This window comes from Enoplosus armatus, chromosome 2 (genome assembly GCF_043641665.1).
Source record: "Enoplosus armatus isolate fEnoArm2 chromosome 2, fEnoArm2.hap1, whole genome shotgun sequence".
Taxonomy (NCBI): domain Eukaryota; kingdom Metazoa; phylum Chordata; class Actinopteri; order Centrarchiformes; family Enoplosidae; genus Enoplosus; species Enoplosus armatus.
Window position 1 is genome coordinate 5,617,901 of NC_092181.1, and position 15,916 is coordinate 5,633,816.

General features: G+C 41.3%; 2 protein-coding genes and 1 non-coding gene across 3 annotated transcripts; 1 reads left to right on the forward strand and 2 right to left on the reverse strand.

Annotated features, from left to right (window-relative positions):
- The first annotated feature begins 679 nt into the window (after positions 1-679).
- Positions 680-752, forward strand: trnar-ucg (transfer RNA arginine (anticodon UCG)). Its single transcript has one exon. It is a non-coding gene; the product is annotated as a tRNA-Arg (tRNA).
- A 4,880-nt stretch (positions 753-5,632) lies between these two features.
- Positions 5,633-10,489, reverse strand: LOC139299400 (CD209 antigen-like). The gene is made up of 7 exons (XM_070922302.1): positions 10,402-10,489; positions 9,989-10,121; positions 8,635-8,733; positions 7,735-8,529; positions 7,310-7,452; positions 6,701-6,810; positions 5,633-6,578 (listed from the first exon to the last, which is right to left on the reverse strand). Exons 2-7 carry the CDS (start codon positions 10,092-10,094, stop codon positions 6,440-6,442), a joined length of 1,392 nt encoding a protein of 463 aa, XP_070778403.1. The 5' UTR covers positions 10,095-10,121; positions 10,402-10,489; the 3' UTR covers positions 5,633-6,439.
- Positions 10,490-12,999: 2,510 nt separating this feature from the next.
- On the reverse strand, positions 13,000-15,236 carry LOC139302297 (N-acetylaspartate synthetase-like). Its single transcript, XM_070925959.1, has 3 exons — positions 15,017-15,236; positions 13,972-14,136; positions 13,000-13,394 (listed from the first exon to the last, which is right to left on the reverse strand). Exons 1-3 carry the CDS (start codon positions 15,234-15,236, stop codon positions 13,000-13,002), a joined length of 780 nt encoding a protein of 259 aa, XP_070782060.1.
- Positions 15,237-15,916: the final 680 nt, after the last annotated feature.

Below are 15,916 nucleotides of genomic sequence, written 5' to 3' on the forward strand. Positions count from 1 at the left end.
GACTTCGGATCAGAAGATTGAGGGTTTGAGTCTCTTCGTGGTTGAATTCTCCACCTTTATATCACAAAATCTGAGGAACAGTGCTTCCTTCTCATATACAAAACATGTTCTTCACAGCAGTTCAGCCAAAGACAGGCTTGGAGATGATCACACCTGATAAACATTGAAAACCGGCCCACTTCCTTCCTGGTGTAATTCTGTAACAAAGTTTGCCTAGTGCTAACAACGTCATTGGGTTCAACTCATGACTAAACCTCCAAAAGGATCCTTTGTTTTCTTCCATCCCTGATTAAACACACTGGAACCTTTTGGGGTTTTTCTGTCATACAAAACATCCAGAAGGGTCCTTTGTTTTTAGCTCAGATGGTCAAAGCGTGGAGCTAATAACACCAAGGTCATGGCTTCAACCCCCATACTGGCCAGTGATAGTCATTTAACAAGTCAAGGTGACTGCTGATCAAATGCAAAGCAAGTCCTTCACAGTTTAAGCTGTTAACTGACGCCGGTTTGCAGTGTAGTCCTCATCTGGAAGGTGGTCACTCCGGACTAAACCTCCAAATGGATCATTTATTTTTTTTGCCCCTGATTAAACATTTAAAAATGGATCCATTGGCCACTGATTGTTCTTTAATATGTCAATAAGTCTGCGACTGTTGCAAGATAAAGCCAAGCTGCAACTGACCACGTGGCCTAATGGACAAGGCGTCTGACTTCGGATCAGAAGATTGAGGGTTCGAGTCCCTTCGTGGTTGAATGCTCCACCTTTATATCACAAAATCTGAGGAACAGTGCAGTGGTTGAAACCTCTTGATTGATATCAGGAAAGACCTGACAAGCAAAGAGATGCAAATCCAGAGAGAAAAAGGGACTAAGCAGAGCTGAAATGGAGGCTGGAACCACGTCAGGACCCCACCTGTCCATGTCTCTGTCTGAGGTACATGAGTTTTTATGGATATGTGGTGTATCGTGGTGGTAACAGTCTGCTGCTGATGGTGCCCCTGTGCATGACCAGCACATCGTGCAGAGGGTGAAGGTCATTGTCCATGATGCTCCACAGTTTGCGCTATTGTCCTCTGTGACACCCCCACTGAAGAATCCAGCTCCACCCTCCAGAACAGAACCAGCCTTCCCGATGAGCTTGTTGATTCTATTGGTGTCCTCACCCTGCCGCCCCAGCACACGACAGCAGAGAAAATACCACTGGCTACTACAGACTGGTAGAACGTCCTCAGCACGGTACTGCCGACCAAGGTTGTGTTCTCAGCATTGGTCAAGGTATAATTTCCCACCGGGGATCAATAAAGTATTTCTGATTCTGATTCTGATTTACTAGCCAATGACAATATTGTATGTGAGGCGTATATTGTAGGTCAGATCACAATGTAGAGCTTTAACACAGTAGGTCAACCACACACTGTACATACATGGAACCATATATTTTCGTCAGTAAGAGGGGATCATATGGGATCTTAATTATCCAAACAATATTGTGTTTCTTACTAAATATGAGGTGCATATGTTTATGTAGGAAAATATGGCACAGAGAAGGACCGAGCACAGGTTTTGTGGTAAAGTATGGTGGAAGTATGTGAGGCAGAGATTTTTAAATTGTACCTTTCTGAGGAGTGGTGTCAGTGTACATGGAGCTGCGCCCACACAGCAGTACGGCCAAACTAAGAATTCACCACCTACCTGTTTGAGTGGGTGGGGTAGTAGAGCTTCTTGATAGACAGACGGATGAATACACACTCAGATAGAGGGAGTGTGTGTGTGTGTGGGTCGGGGGGGGGGCTTACATCCTCCACACCCCGCCATGTCTGACCGGTCAGTGCCTATTTGGGTCAATTTAAGCACCAAATCTGTTTTCTCACTTTTTGAGATAAAACGTTTTTGTTTTGTTTTACCGATAGTGAAGTAAGGGGTCAACCCTTTGATCAGTAAATAATGAATGAGGTAGGAACTAGTGACTGGGTCACTGACTCAGTTAAGTTTAGGGCCCTGATGAGTCAGTGACCTAAATGGACAGCCTGGTAAATGGAAAAATGGTCTACATTTATACTGTGCTTTTATCCAAAGTACTTAACAGTTTGCGTCTCTCTCATCCATTAACACTCACTGATGGCAGCGAGCTACCATGCAAGGCACTTGGACCTATAGTCTAATGCCGTGTGCACAACCGACTCTCTGTCGGATAAATGGAGACCGGAAGTCATTCATTGCATTGGAGGATGAATGACAGACAAAAACGGATTAGTGCTCCCCCCTTGCAGCCATTGGATTTACTGGCCATTGGATCACAGATTTGTTGGATTTTTCCAAACCCTGCGTTGGAACTGGATCATCAGTACAACTGGAATTAGGAAGCCCTGTAATAAACAATATGTGGGCTTTTTGTAGACAAAAAAGCTTTGAGCTTCTTTTCCACAGCAAAGTGTTCATGGTTAATTTTTTTTCAACCAATTCCCTCCAAAATGTATTATTATCAGGGGGCTTTGCCTTTCATGAGCACAAGCCAAGCTACGCATTTTGGTCACAATAACTGTCTGCTGTGGGGTCATAAAGGCAGGATACCTGGATACTTCATGTTGTTCTGCTGGCTCCGCCCAATCTGCTGATTGCGTCAACAAAAACAGAATCCACCCAATTAGTTCAGCAAGTTGTGCATGTGGCATAACAGCCAGCTGGTACTGATCAGCTCACATCCTGAACTACAACATGATGCTACACTTTCAGTGTATATGTTGCACACTACTGCACATGCTGCTCTGATGTTCAGATGTGACCCAAATTACTTATACCTGTCTAAAAGTCCCATAGGAATTTGTATACTCTGAACAAATATGTCCACAATATAAATCGACACAATAAGAATGATAAATGGCAAAATGTGCAATGTATTGTAAAAATGTGACATTTGTCTAAAAAAAATGCATTGCTTTGATCATGCATTCTCGATTTGTCATTGACCATATGTCTAGAATGAACATATGAAGTTTGTGCCATTAAACTGACATAGACATGCAGGTTAAAAATGGATAAGTAATTCTCCTGTCTAACACTAGCACCTGCAGTAATTGCCTCTGAGCCTCAGAAGAATTGCCAGAGCAGACGGGGCTCAAGCATCAAGGAGCCAAAAACACATGTAGGATGTAAGAAAGAGTGAAGGAATGATAGCTAACAAGGAAATACTGACTAAAAGATCCATTTATGATTGTGAGATAATGTAGTTCATTTAATTAACTGTATAAACACACTTCCCTGCTATGAATGAACCTTTGGTAAAAATACATTTTAAGAGAGTTGGTATTTCTACTGTAGTTTTATTCAACGCACCAGGGGCGTATAATTGTATAACTAATGAAGCTCAGCGTATGATTCATTCATTCTGCCAAACATCACCAGAAGTCCACTACTCATCACATCCAGATCCTCAGCCCCTTTCACCGCCACCAGTGTCTAGACTCCGTCGGGGGGGCATCCTAACTATCTCACGGCTTCACTAATCCCCTTTTAAATACGCTGGGGTCTAATCACCAGAGGCTTTTCACATTGTCTTTATTTGCATGTATCCATAAATGTTCACTCATATGAAGTCTCTCCTGACTGAAGTATAATTAACTAACAGTACAGACACATACCAAAGAGGTAAACAGTGTCCTCAGAGAAACACTGCTTGAAGGGGTACTCCTGGGATTTAGTATTGCACTTCAAAAAAAGAAGCTCCAAAATCCTGGATCCTACATTTCCCACAATGCAACACAAAAGTGTCTTTCATTAGACCTTCCCTGCCACTTGTCCAGAGAGGACATTATACAACAGCTTTCACAGGTTGTGTAGAACTCCTCGTGAAGAGTACACTGATCTTCATGTGTAAAATCAGTGGAGTGGCCCTTTGATGGATTAACATTAGTTCCTCCAGAGTCAGTCACTCAGTTTGGAAGAACTGTATTGTCAGTAAATATCTGTACTTTCAAATTCTAAAAGGTGTTATTTTAAATGGTATATAATTGCAAATGAGAAGCCATGGTAAAAGTACATTGGTAAATAACACATTGAGTGCATGTTATTTTAGAAACACATCTTTTTGTCTTCAATTAAATGTGTTGATAATCTAATTTATTGTATTGCAGTTAACAGGTAATGATTATTTTAAATATGTAAGAAACACATTTGGTTTATGTGGGGGAATCTTCTTTATAAATAAATCGTTTTTTAATAAATGACTGTTGAACATTTGAAGAAGTCTTTCCAAAAGGACCTAAAGAGGAAGATAATGGAAGGCACACATACAGCACTGAGAGAGAAATGAGAACACACTCTTCTGCAAATGCAAAGGCGTTGTGGAGAGTTGAGTAGGATTTCTGGCTATGGGACTGCCAGGCCAAATGGTGGAGGAGATTCAGGCAACAATACACATTATACTGTTATATTACGTAAGCATGTGGATGGTTATCCTCTCATGGGCTCAAAGCACAGTGTAGGACCAACACAACATCGTGTTTTAACACTAAAAAACTACTCACAAACGTGACAGCATAGTCAAGCATGACTCCTCCCAGAATGCGTCTTTGTTAGATTCAGGGATAGTGATATAGGAGCAGATGAGGAGGGCACTAGCACCAACGCCATGACAGTTTGGTTGAGAACGTTCTTCCCTCTGAAGGAGTAAAAGTTGGTGGAATGAGGGCTGTGATGCAGAGGACATGTTATGTCACAGCAGTTTCAGTGTGGGTTCAAAACATGTTTTTAATGTCAGGACGGTCAAATGATTGAAAAAAAAAGAACTAAGGAGCGGAGCACGGAAGTTCTTCTTGAGCTTTGGAAACAGTGTAAGGAACTGTGGGATGTCCCTCCCACTGTCCCACTGGCTTTACCCTACAGGCGTACTCACATTTTCCTGGAAAAGAAGGCTTTTGCGCATTTTTCCTCCATTGTTGCGTACGTGGTGTGTGACGACGACACTGCACGGATGTCTGCAGTGCGGTGAGCGGTGCGCTGAAAGTTACAATTTGGTGAACTTTGAGATGAGCTGTGTGACCTTTGTCAGAAAGTTTTGAATTATTCATTTATGAGTTTAACACTCATTGGGATTGCGTGGGTGTGGTTTGATCGGATTTGACTTGACAGTGCAGCCAACATAAGCAACATCCCATAAACTGTCATGATTCAAAAGTCCTGATTGGTGCAGGGAAATATTGCTCCCCCGTGAGCCTCATTTGAGAAATTTAGGGGGAGCTCTAAAATGTTGTAATGGTAATTTTTAATGTATAAATGTATATGTTCCTGTATATGTAGGCTCCTGAAATAAATAATAGTAAAGCAATTTCGGATCAAACTGCTGTCTATTATTTCTGTAGCCATCCATGTAACGCACGTTACGCACTGGGCATGTTCATTATTGTCATGGGAACACACAAACAGTGTTTGGCAGATAATATTGTGTATTGTTCCCAGAGAGACAACACAGAACATTAATGATACCTTTTTTTTAGAAAAAGGATGAGGGTATCTACAGCTTGTAGTACAGGTGTAGTGTCCTAATGACTTGATCATATTAACGAACTCCGTGAGTGTGATTCATTACACTAGTAGAGCAAGGTGAATTCTTTTATTTAAAATCCCTCATTTTATGTTCACACAAATCAATATATAAAATGTGTTTATTAAAACATAAAATAAACACAAAGAAATCATTGCAATGTAAGCAGCCTTTCGATTTAAATAGTTAAAGCACAGATTGAATGGTTGTTAATATATATTGGATTATGCAATTAATTAAATAATTAACAGTATAATGCTGGTGAGCATCTCCCCTGCATCATTTTAAACCTTCATACTGGCCTTCCTGGTCACACAAGAAGCTATAACTGAACGCAAAATGGCCAGCAAGAAACATCCCACTTTCACCATGTTTGCTTCTCTTTTAGCTTTTTGTTTGATTTTGACCAGAAGCTCAGCAGGTCAGAGCTGGCAGACCAGGGTCTGGTGCTGGAGGACACATTTTAAAGCAAGCTCAAACTCCACCCAGCTGGTCCGCCACTAACTCAACAGGAACTGAATGAAGTACAAGTCTTTAAAAATGTCGGTTAGTGGGTGTCTAATCATCGGAGGCAGCAATTAGTTGTAACACTAACATTATTTCTACAGTATGCACAGATATCTGTGGAAAGCCCAGTCCCACTTGAACCGGTTCCACGTTACCAAGACATCAATGTGTATCTGCTTGAGCTATCTGCTAAATTTAACTTCATCACAACTCACTCATCACAAAACAGTACATTTCAGGCTTCAGCTGTTAGCAATGCAGCTTGTCATTGTGTGGAAACTGAAATATTCACTGACAGCAGTCAGTTTTGTACCACACTGATATTACATGATCATCAGTACTAGACAGTGGGCCAGGCTAGCCAAACCTCCAGGGTCTCTCTGTACAGGAAAACTACATCTTACAGATCCAGTTTTGCTCTATGTTACAGTTCTCATCGTTCCATTCGCCATTCCCTGTCGCACGGTGCCAGAACTCTACACAGTCCTGGTTCCTCCCGTCATAGCTGTTGGGCTGGCCTTTACCCCAGTACCTGCAGGACAAGGAGAGACATCCAAAATGAGAATAAACACTACTCTATCCTTGGGTGAATGAAGTCAACGTTGCCCAGAGTTTTTAGTTTGGAAATGAAGAGTTATAAGTTGAGTTTCTTACGCTGTGGTCAGTGGTGTCCCATCTATCCATTTCCATTGCCCTTCTACTCCTCCATCAGTCAATCCAATCCAGACTTCTTTGTCACTTCCATACAAGCCATTGATGAAGGTCTATGAGGGAAGAGACTTAAAAGTTATTGCAGATATTTCTTACACATAAAGTAACATTAAGTTACGTTTTACTTTGTTCAGCATGACATACATACGGTTACTGTTGTGGTGTAGAGGGACAAAAGAAGCTAGTAGCGGCTATAGCTTAGCTTAGCTTCTTTCATCTCTGATTTTCCTATATTCTTGCCAAAATGTCCTTTTGGTTCAGGAGAACTGAACCAAAATAGTAAAGTTGCAGCTTTTTAAATCGATACAATGAGCAAAAAACTTCAGCGGAGCTGAGGGGAACTGCAGAGTCGGGCGATGATCATTTGTGGCTTCACCCCTACGAGCGACCCCTTTCACATTACACATCCATTGTTCCATTGTTAGGGTGAAGATATCGATTAGTGCAGCTTTAAGGAACTGACATGCCCTCAAGAAGCTGAGGTGAAAATAAATGTGGCGACACTTGCGCATACAGTCATGCGGACAGACAAATGCACACAGGTAAACAAACCATTTCCTTTTGGCTTTTTACGATTGCCAGGTCTGCTCCTTTGCTTTGACAGTATTCTCTGCTCAGACTCCAGGTTTTCTTGCTAGAAGAAGTGTAGTAGCAGCTGTACTCAAATCTCTTCCAGCCAAAGGGGCATCTCTTAACTGAAAATGAAAGATACTTACTGATCGATAACCAAAACATTTAGACAACAGTGTTTACAAGCACTGACTTGTATTTATAAAGTGGTGTTTGGTAGTTTTCTGTGGTAATAAAGGTTTGGATTTGCTTTTCATCAGATGGCATGGCTACAGGACCTTTCAGCCTTTTCCAGAATAAATTTGACAAGAAGGCCGCATGCATTTTGCCGGGTGAGAAGACATTTTGCAGAATGAAACATGCTCAATATGTGCTTTTTGTGTGTTTTTTTCATTCTTTCTGCTCACGTTGAATCGTTGCATTCAGCCGCTCTAGTTCCCCCTGCAGCTGGTCTCTCTCGGCAGTCAGGTTGTCGTTTTTCATCTTCAACAGGTCTCTCTCCGCAGTCACATTTTTGCAGCTGCTTTCAACCTCTTTTTTTTCCTGAACCAAGGACGCGTAAGAAGCCTGCAACTCATCTGATGTTTTTACAATTAGGCTGCAAGTGGCCTGCAGGGTGTCTTTTTCCATCGTCAGGTTTTGGTGGCTGCTTGCTAGCTTGTCTTTCTCGCTGGAAGAGAGCTTGTATCTGTCCTGCAGATGCTCCACATCCTTGATCAAGGCGTTGTAGCTCAACTGCAGCTGCTCTTTTGACCTGGTTACATTATTGAATTTGTTCTGTAAATTGTCCCTGTCTTTGGTCACTGAGTTACAACTGGCCTGTAACTCACTTCTACGTTTGACCACCAAATCGTGTTGTTTTTGTAACAGGTCTTTGGCTGTAGACAAGGCATTGTTATTAGTCTGCAACTGATCTTTACTGGCTTTTAGCTGTTCTGTCTCTTTGTTTAAAGCAGCATTACTGGCCTGTAATTGGCTTTGGCTAAGTTTAAGTTTGTTTGTTTCCTCGGTCAGTAAATGGTTATTGGTCTGTATCTGGTCTCTCCTTCTAGATAAGTAATCAATATTTTCCTGTAGCCCGTTACGGGTGGCCTCAAGATTCCTATTCTCTTTTCTCACTGTCTTCAGGTTCTCCTGTAGATCCTCTTTCTCTTTACTCATGGCTTTCAGGTTGGTCTGATGGTCTTGCTCCACCTTTCGGTCTGCCGGAGATGAGAGATATCAGTGATTTTACCAGGACAACAGGCAACGCTCTAAAACATATGGCATGTGCTTATATGACGGAGAAAACAAAGAGGTAGACTCACAGTGGATACTCTGACCTACGACCATAGCCAACAGGAGAACGCACAGCAGCCCGAGGCAAACTGTAGCAACCCGGAAAGGGCTGCTTCTCAATGCATACACTGAATGACAGCAAGAGTAGAAACAGAAACGTAAATTTGTGTTTTCAGAAACGTGTGGTTATGTCCTTCAACTGTACTACGATATTGAGTGGTTTTGCAAAATACTATGCAAAACATTAATTTCAAGCAAAAGAGCTGACAAATGAATTGTTATTTCAGAAATACATACTATTCTGAAGGTCTTAAAACACTGTATTACATATACTAACAGAAATCACATATATGATTTATATAACTTATAACAAACCAGATGATCTGCAAACCTTATTGAAATGGCAGCTGTGTCATTTCTAACTTGGGTTGGGTGATATGGATAAAATCTTATCTCACAGTTCATGTCGTATCATATTGATTTATCTATATATACCACATTGATTTAAACTTAAATTGAGCAACAAATTCTGTAAATCCTATATTGCCATGAATGACTTGCAACGTTTATTTTATTGTTTCCTGGTTTATATTGTCATGTAGAAGTAGCCACGGTGTAGCTTAAATTAGCCTCTTTTGTTTTAGTGATTTTCCACTATGTTCATTATGTCCTGCCAAAATATGCAGTTTTACCAGTAATACAATTCAATTAAAACAGTAAAAATTGATGGTTTTTTTGGCCAGGTGGGGGGAGTTGAACAAACTATAAACACAACATCTAAACTTATAAAGTTGTTGTGGCAAGCAGTTGCCATTTTACGCATTGGACAGAAGCAGAGGATCATTAGCATTTATTTAGGGTTGTGTATTTGGGGATATGACAAATGTAAATCCAACAATCACTCTCCTTTCAGCCCTGTTTTGGTCTCCACCAAATCCTGAGCGAAATATCTGACTCTTTAGCAGCTTAAAGCTCCACTGTTTCTTTGTCTGCCTGCTGTGATGCTAATGTTGCTCTATACTGACTGAGTAAACAGGCAATGGTTTGCTAACTGTTCACCATATAAACTTTTTAAGGTTGAAAAGTATTCTGCTGTCCCCAAATGGCCACAAAATCAATTATTTAAGCTTTAACTGAAAGTTCCAGAAGTGTACCTTTTAGGTCAATAAGTGATTTTTCTAGCAAATAAAAGGGCGGGATAAACTGTATGGCGTGGTATGAAAAATACTGTCAACTATTGTCAGCGGTAGTCTGAAGAATTTCTGATATCCATCGATGAGAGCAGTGTGACTGAACTGAAACAGTACAGTTGTGGGCCGTTGTTGTGTGGTGTATTTTGCCACATCACCCAACCCTATTTGAATCGAAGTTCTTATTTATTACCTGAATACCGGAACTTGCTGCCATCCTCGAAAAGTTGCTTATAGCCAACTTTACTGTTGTCGATGTCCATGTTTGTCACTGTAGAGGCATGGTACTCAACAGACATCTTTGCATCTGCTTCATGAGCCGGAGTCTTAGCAGTGAATAAACAGCAGCATTAGCCTCTGAAATATTTTCAGTAATGTTACTAGAAAATCTTTGCCCTTTTAAATGACTTTCCCTTCGTGACTGTAGACCTTAACATCAGTTGAAACGTCAGTGTACGTTGCCACGGTGCTGAAACGTCTACTTGTCGCTGATTGCTTAAAAAAGTCGGTTTTCTAGCTTTCACGTTTTTGTAGTGCAACACTGGATAATAACACCAGATTTAGACCTTAAACATGAATGTAAGACATAAACAAAGTCAACCTTACCTCTGCTTGTAGAGATGATAGCACAGGCTAAGAATTGGAAAGATGAAGGAATTATTATGTTTCTAGTTAAGTAAAACCTAACCTATTGACCTCCGGGACCTTTACCCTGCAAAAGCATTGCACTTATGCTTCAGTATACCACACTCACTTTAAATCCTAGTATGGTCTTTTTTTACACTTGTGGCCAGTGGGACAGAAAGGGGGAAGAAAGGGAGGGTTGGTCAGTAGGCGGAGTGATAGCCTCCCTCCTTCCTAATTGCTATGAGTTAGGAACACTTTTGGTGCATTGTTTGTGGTGTCATCATAACCTAAAAAATTGTTTGGGTTTTTTTTGTTGTTGTCAATGTTCATCATGAACACACTTGAAACCAGGCAATTAGTAAAATTAGTTTGTGTTTCGGGTTGCAATAAACACCTGCCTCCTCCAAGGTCTTGAGAGCGAAGGGCGAAGGCTTAGAGCAGCAGCAGCAACTATTTGCCAATTTCACAACGTGAACCACATGTTCATGTGAGCGAATATGAGGAAGAACAGATTTCACAAAACAGAAAAATGCTGAACATGCAGTTTTCATATCACTATACTGGGGCCGGGGGGGGGGGGGGGATGTCTGAGTCGTGTCGATTACTCAAGTTTTGTTCCAACATCTGTTTTAAGCAAAATGTTGTGCGCTGGGCTAATGAGTCCATTTTGTGTGGACTCTATCTCATCTAATTGTGATCATAAATAGCATGAGTGCTTTTTAGACCTCAGCGCACCGATTGGTTAAGATCTACTAGAGGCAATTGGGAGTAGAAATTACTTTTCTTTTATGTTCATTTTCATATTATTGAACAACATTGTACCTATAGGGGACTTTAGAAGCCTGAGGTGGTACAAGTTTATGTGAATTGTGCTGTTCACTGTTGTACTGATAGATAGTACATTTCGTGGTTTGTATGTTAAGGGTGTGATGACCCCTCCCACTCTTGTTTGTGGCTTAAGACGTATGCATTCGGTGCTGATTAGATACAGGGGGTCTGGATTTGGCTCTCTCTCTCTCCTCAGCCAGAAGGGTTTTGTTTGGTTGTGTTTTGGGTTCTGTTAGATTTGCTTTATGTTATCCATTTTATTTACATTACTTTTGCCCACACTCATGCACTCCCTACACCACTGATAATACTGATTTAGTTTCTTTCTACTTTTGTGTATAGGTTAGCATCGGTTAAATAAAATTGTTTTGTTTAAACCATCATTATCTGTGTGGTCTCCCTTGTTCTGTCTGAACTCTGAGCCGGTTCATGACAAGGGTCATTTATGTATTTTTATAAGTACTTGTGTATGGTGATTTTGATATTACTGATATTTAATGAAGTACAAGTTACTAAGAAAGACACTTTCCCGCATCTGCTGAGGTGACTTGCCTTGTCACTGAGTAAATCAACTGAAGGAAGTGACTCCTGACAGTACTGGGATCAGCTGCTACGCCCTTCTATTATCTCACGCGTGCAGCTGTGTTTTCAACATCAGTTGACGTCTCAAAACAAAAACCCTCATGGAGAGAATCCTGAACACACAGTAACAGCCAATCCATGGAGTACACAGAAAGCATTGTTGTTCACCCAGAGATGTCACTGATCAATAACACAGCAAAGGCTTGAAACAGAAAAGCCTGCAGGGCTTTATTAAGAGATTCATTATCAAATTATTCACTTCTTTAAAGAGGCACTCCACCAGTTTTAAGCATGAAGATCAGTTTACTCATCACAAGTACAGTGGAAACAGTTGTTTAATGTCTTCTGCAGCTCTGGCCTATGTGACTGTACAAACATGAGGGTCTGAAAGAAGTGGGCATTTAGGAGCCGGAGGGGTCTAACGAGACGCTACTGCGTTGCATTATGGGAAATGTAGCATCTAGCATTTTTGGCCTGTGCTGCTTTTAATTTTGTACTTTTTTTAATCTGTCTCCAACTTAATAGAAATGCAATGCTATATATAACGTTTATTTAATCAGGTAATCTCATTGAGATCAAGATCTCTTTTGCAAGGGAGACCTGAGTACAGCAGATAGAAAGAAAAACAAACAGCCGGACAAAACAAAAGCACACACAGCAACACACAAACAATCACAGACATCATTAAATACATTGCTGAACTACCCTTTTGGTACCTGCCGGTACAGCCAGAGACATACTGTATACTTTTTTATTTATTATATTTATTGAGTCATATATGCATATTAGGTTATATTAAGGCATGTCAAATGAGATTATCAACACTGAGTTTACATAACAATCCAATTATATAATTCAAATTTAAAAGGTACCGTACGGAAAAGTGTTGCTTCTTAAATAAATACATTGGACATCGTACTTCTGTCAAGAAAGATTGTTGTCATGGTTAATAGAAACCATAGTAGACAGTTGGTAGGAGACATGCTGAACTCCTCCCTGTGGTGTTATAACAACGCGCTACTCCATTCGAGACTCATGGTCGCAAGAGGTTGCTTGTCAGGAAAACATAAACATAAGCATTTGAACAGATGCCCGATTTTGTGATTTTTCTGGTGCAGACAGTCATGAAAATTCCCTTTAGTTTAGTCATCGGCACTCCCACTAAAGTCAGTGCTGTCCATTTGAAGTAATCCTGCTATTTTGCACATCGAGGCTATAGTGATGATGGCAAACCCTGTAGAAGATTCGTTCCAGTAAGGACTGTCTCGCACCAGGCGTGACGTACCCGTTGGTGACCCCCACACAGCGGAAGCCCAGACGCAAGTAGAGCTGGTGGGCAGCGGGCGTGTACGCTGTGGTTCCCAGGACAACAGAGGAGTATCTATGAGTGGCAGCAAACTCCAGAACCTTCCGGCCCAGTGCCATGCCAACTCCACACCGCCGACAGCTCCGGTCGACAGACATCCGCCATAACTCGACAGCACCACCAGACTCCTGCCGGCCGACTGCTCCTACAACACCCACCACTCTGCCTTCCAGCACTGCCACCCACAGACAGGACTCTGAGGTGGAGGGCAAGGACACAACATGAACATGATGAATAAAGGATGTGAAAATCATTCAGTTTAAAGCATAATTCACTCATTCCGTCTTTTTTTTCACAGCAGCAAGAGATCTTATTGTTACAACTGTCACTCGAGGAAGATGCACAAGATCCTTTTCAGTGGGGGCTCAATTCCTTCAGTCCTGACTTTATTGCCGGTGTCTTAGTGTCAAGGAAAGCCTGTATGTCAATGTTGTGTGAAAAACATGCATTAAGAAACAGGATATGATACAGAAGTTTGTGGCTTTCACTGGAGACATGTATGTACGAATATGTGTGTAATCAGTGGCCTTGAAAATATATTGCTCTTACACTGCATTAAACTGGACATTTACAAGAACTTCAGTATACATTTTGGGCTCAAAACAACCTCCTGGAGGTCTGGCCCTGCTGGATTAGAAAACACTCACGAAGAGAGGAATCGAGCCTCAGTAACGTTTATGGGTGCCTCGCTTCTACCGTGCATGGTGCGTCGCTGTAAGTCAGCGATAGTAGGAGCAGATCATTTTTCAGCACTTGAATGATACAATATATACCTGATGATTTCGTGTAAAACCCTTCAATGTCTCCCATGTCTCTGCTCATGGCGTGCTCCAGGTAACCATGGATCACACGTCTGCTGTAGAAGCAGCGCCCACACAGCAGCAGTGCAGGGAGGAGTCCTATCAGCCACCAACACATGGTGATGACTACACATGCAACTGCCGGGGGAAAGATGGGAACAGATGTGTGAACGTACTTTTAACCAGTATACTACTATACTTCATACTTCTACTTCACTACATTTCAGATGGGAATATTGTACTTTTTATTCTGTATTTGACATTAAAACATACATGCTTATGAAAGACAATGCATTGCTAAAGAGTAAGCCAGAGCCAGACGTTTTCCTCTCTAAACATCTTGTGGTTTCATTGAAGCAGTTTGAGCCCTAAAGAAGTCAAATGATCCCTCATTTCACAAAAAAGCAAAGATTAGAGAAAAGTGCAAAAACTAAATCCAAATGTGTGCAGCCAAACTTTATTTTTTCTTCTTTCCTACCCCATTAATCATCTCACAACCCCTCAGATTTATCTTGTGAGCCTTTAGAGGGGCCTGACCCCTAGATTGAGAACTACTGGGCTACAGTACAGTACTTTTACTCTTGATGCTTTAAGTACAATTTGCTGACAATACTTCTGTACCATTACTTAAGACGGATTTTGAATGAAGGACTTGTACTTGCAATGGAGTATTTTTACATTGTTGTACTGGTACTTTAGGTAAATTATCTTGTACTACAGAGTTCCTCACAGTAGCAATACAAGAGAACAATACAACAGAAAAAAACACAATGTGAAATTCGTCAAATAAATACATCATAAGTCACAGTACTATAAGAAAAAAAACACAATAAAAAAATGCCTGTTTTTGTAGCAACCAACAAACATTTTAAAAATGAAAACACAGTCTCCTGATCTCTGGTTGGTCTTTCTAAAGTCTTAATGCTTCTTTTCAGGGTTCTTCCAATTACCACCTTACATATTTTCTCCAAACTGCAGAAACAATCCCAGAAATATGCCACTTATGTAGTAATCTTACCTGTCATAGCAGCATAGAGAAGGAGACTCTCAGGGTGATGTCTCAAGCCTCTGAAGGCGGTGTCTGGTACCATCTCCATCAGCCCTTCATAAAAGATCTGCTGCACCTCTGGTTTGTCTGCTGGCTCAAACTCACGCACAACTATGGTTGAAAGTCCATTTTGAGGTATTAGACCTTTGTCATGTTGTTGGACATCCTTTTTCTGTGCTTTTTCCTCCATATCAAACGCTTAAATTATATGTGATTAGGATGCAGGTAGACAACTTCTTTCAGCAATGATGCTTGCTTGTGCTGTCTGTCTGTATTGTGGCCCAGAGGCTTTGCAGTTGTTTTTAGAGCGTCCCTATAGATATGATCTCCAACACATGTTCGGAGGCTACTCACACCCTCTTATCAGTTCCCATATGTAAAGAGCTGTGTTGCCCTCAGCAGAGGGGAGACAAAGCAGGTGCCAGCCAACAGTTCTCAGGCAAATTAAAGAGAAACTCCTCCAATTTTACACGTTAAAGTCCACTTACAGGACTTGGGAAGGACTACTGCATATGTGAAAAACGTTGTATAAAACCTTTCGGGGCTCCAGACAGGCTTGACGCTAACTGGAGGTGTGGGGAAGTGGTTAGCCACTGGGGAAAATGTTCCTACAAGTAATTCCAAAGTTGTCTTATTGTGTGTCCAATTAGCTCGCTAACGTTAGCCACTGGTCAGTCTCCATTAAGGAATCGCCTGGGTTTGTTCAGAGTTGGAGGACTTCTGGAGAGCTGTGTGCTGTGTGGGCTAAGCTAGCTGTGGATGGTCAGAAAATACCTCCTAATTGAAGGCTGGCTGCTTGGTAGACCACAATGTCTCATTTCTTGCTCTCTATTTCTGCACGTGTTTAGTACAGAAGATGTGACATGTGGG

Excerpts from the sequence above, each read along its gene's own strand:
- LOC139302297 (XM_070925959.1), bottom strand. The coding sequence starts at position 15,236 with ATGGAGGAAAAAGCACAGAAAAAGGATGTCCAACAACATGACAAAGGT. Across the intron at positions 14,137-15,016 it reads TCTCTATGCTGCTATGACAG|TTGCATGTGTAGTCATCACC; the intron begins GTAAGATTACTA and ends TTCCCCCGGCAG. Across the intron at positions 13,395-13,971 it reads GTTTTACACGAAATCATCAG|AGTCCTGTCTGTGGGTGGCA; the intron begins GTATATATTGTA and ends CCTCCACCTCAG.
- LOC139299400 (XM_070922302.1), bottom strand. The coding sequence starts at position 10,094 with ATGTCTGTTGAGTACCATGCCTCTACAGTGACAAACATGGACATCGAC. Across the intron at positions 6,811-7,309 it reads TAAAAAGCCAAAAGGAAATG|ACCTTCATCAATGGCTTGTA; the intron begins GTTTGTTTACCT and ends CTTCCCTCATAG. Across the intron at positions 6,579-6,700 it reads GGGACACCACTGACCACAGC|GTACTGGGGTAAAGGCCAGC; the intron begins GTAAGAAACTCA and ends CTTGTCCTGCAG.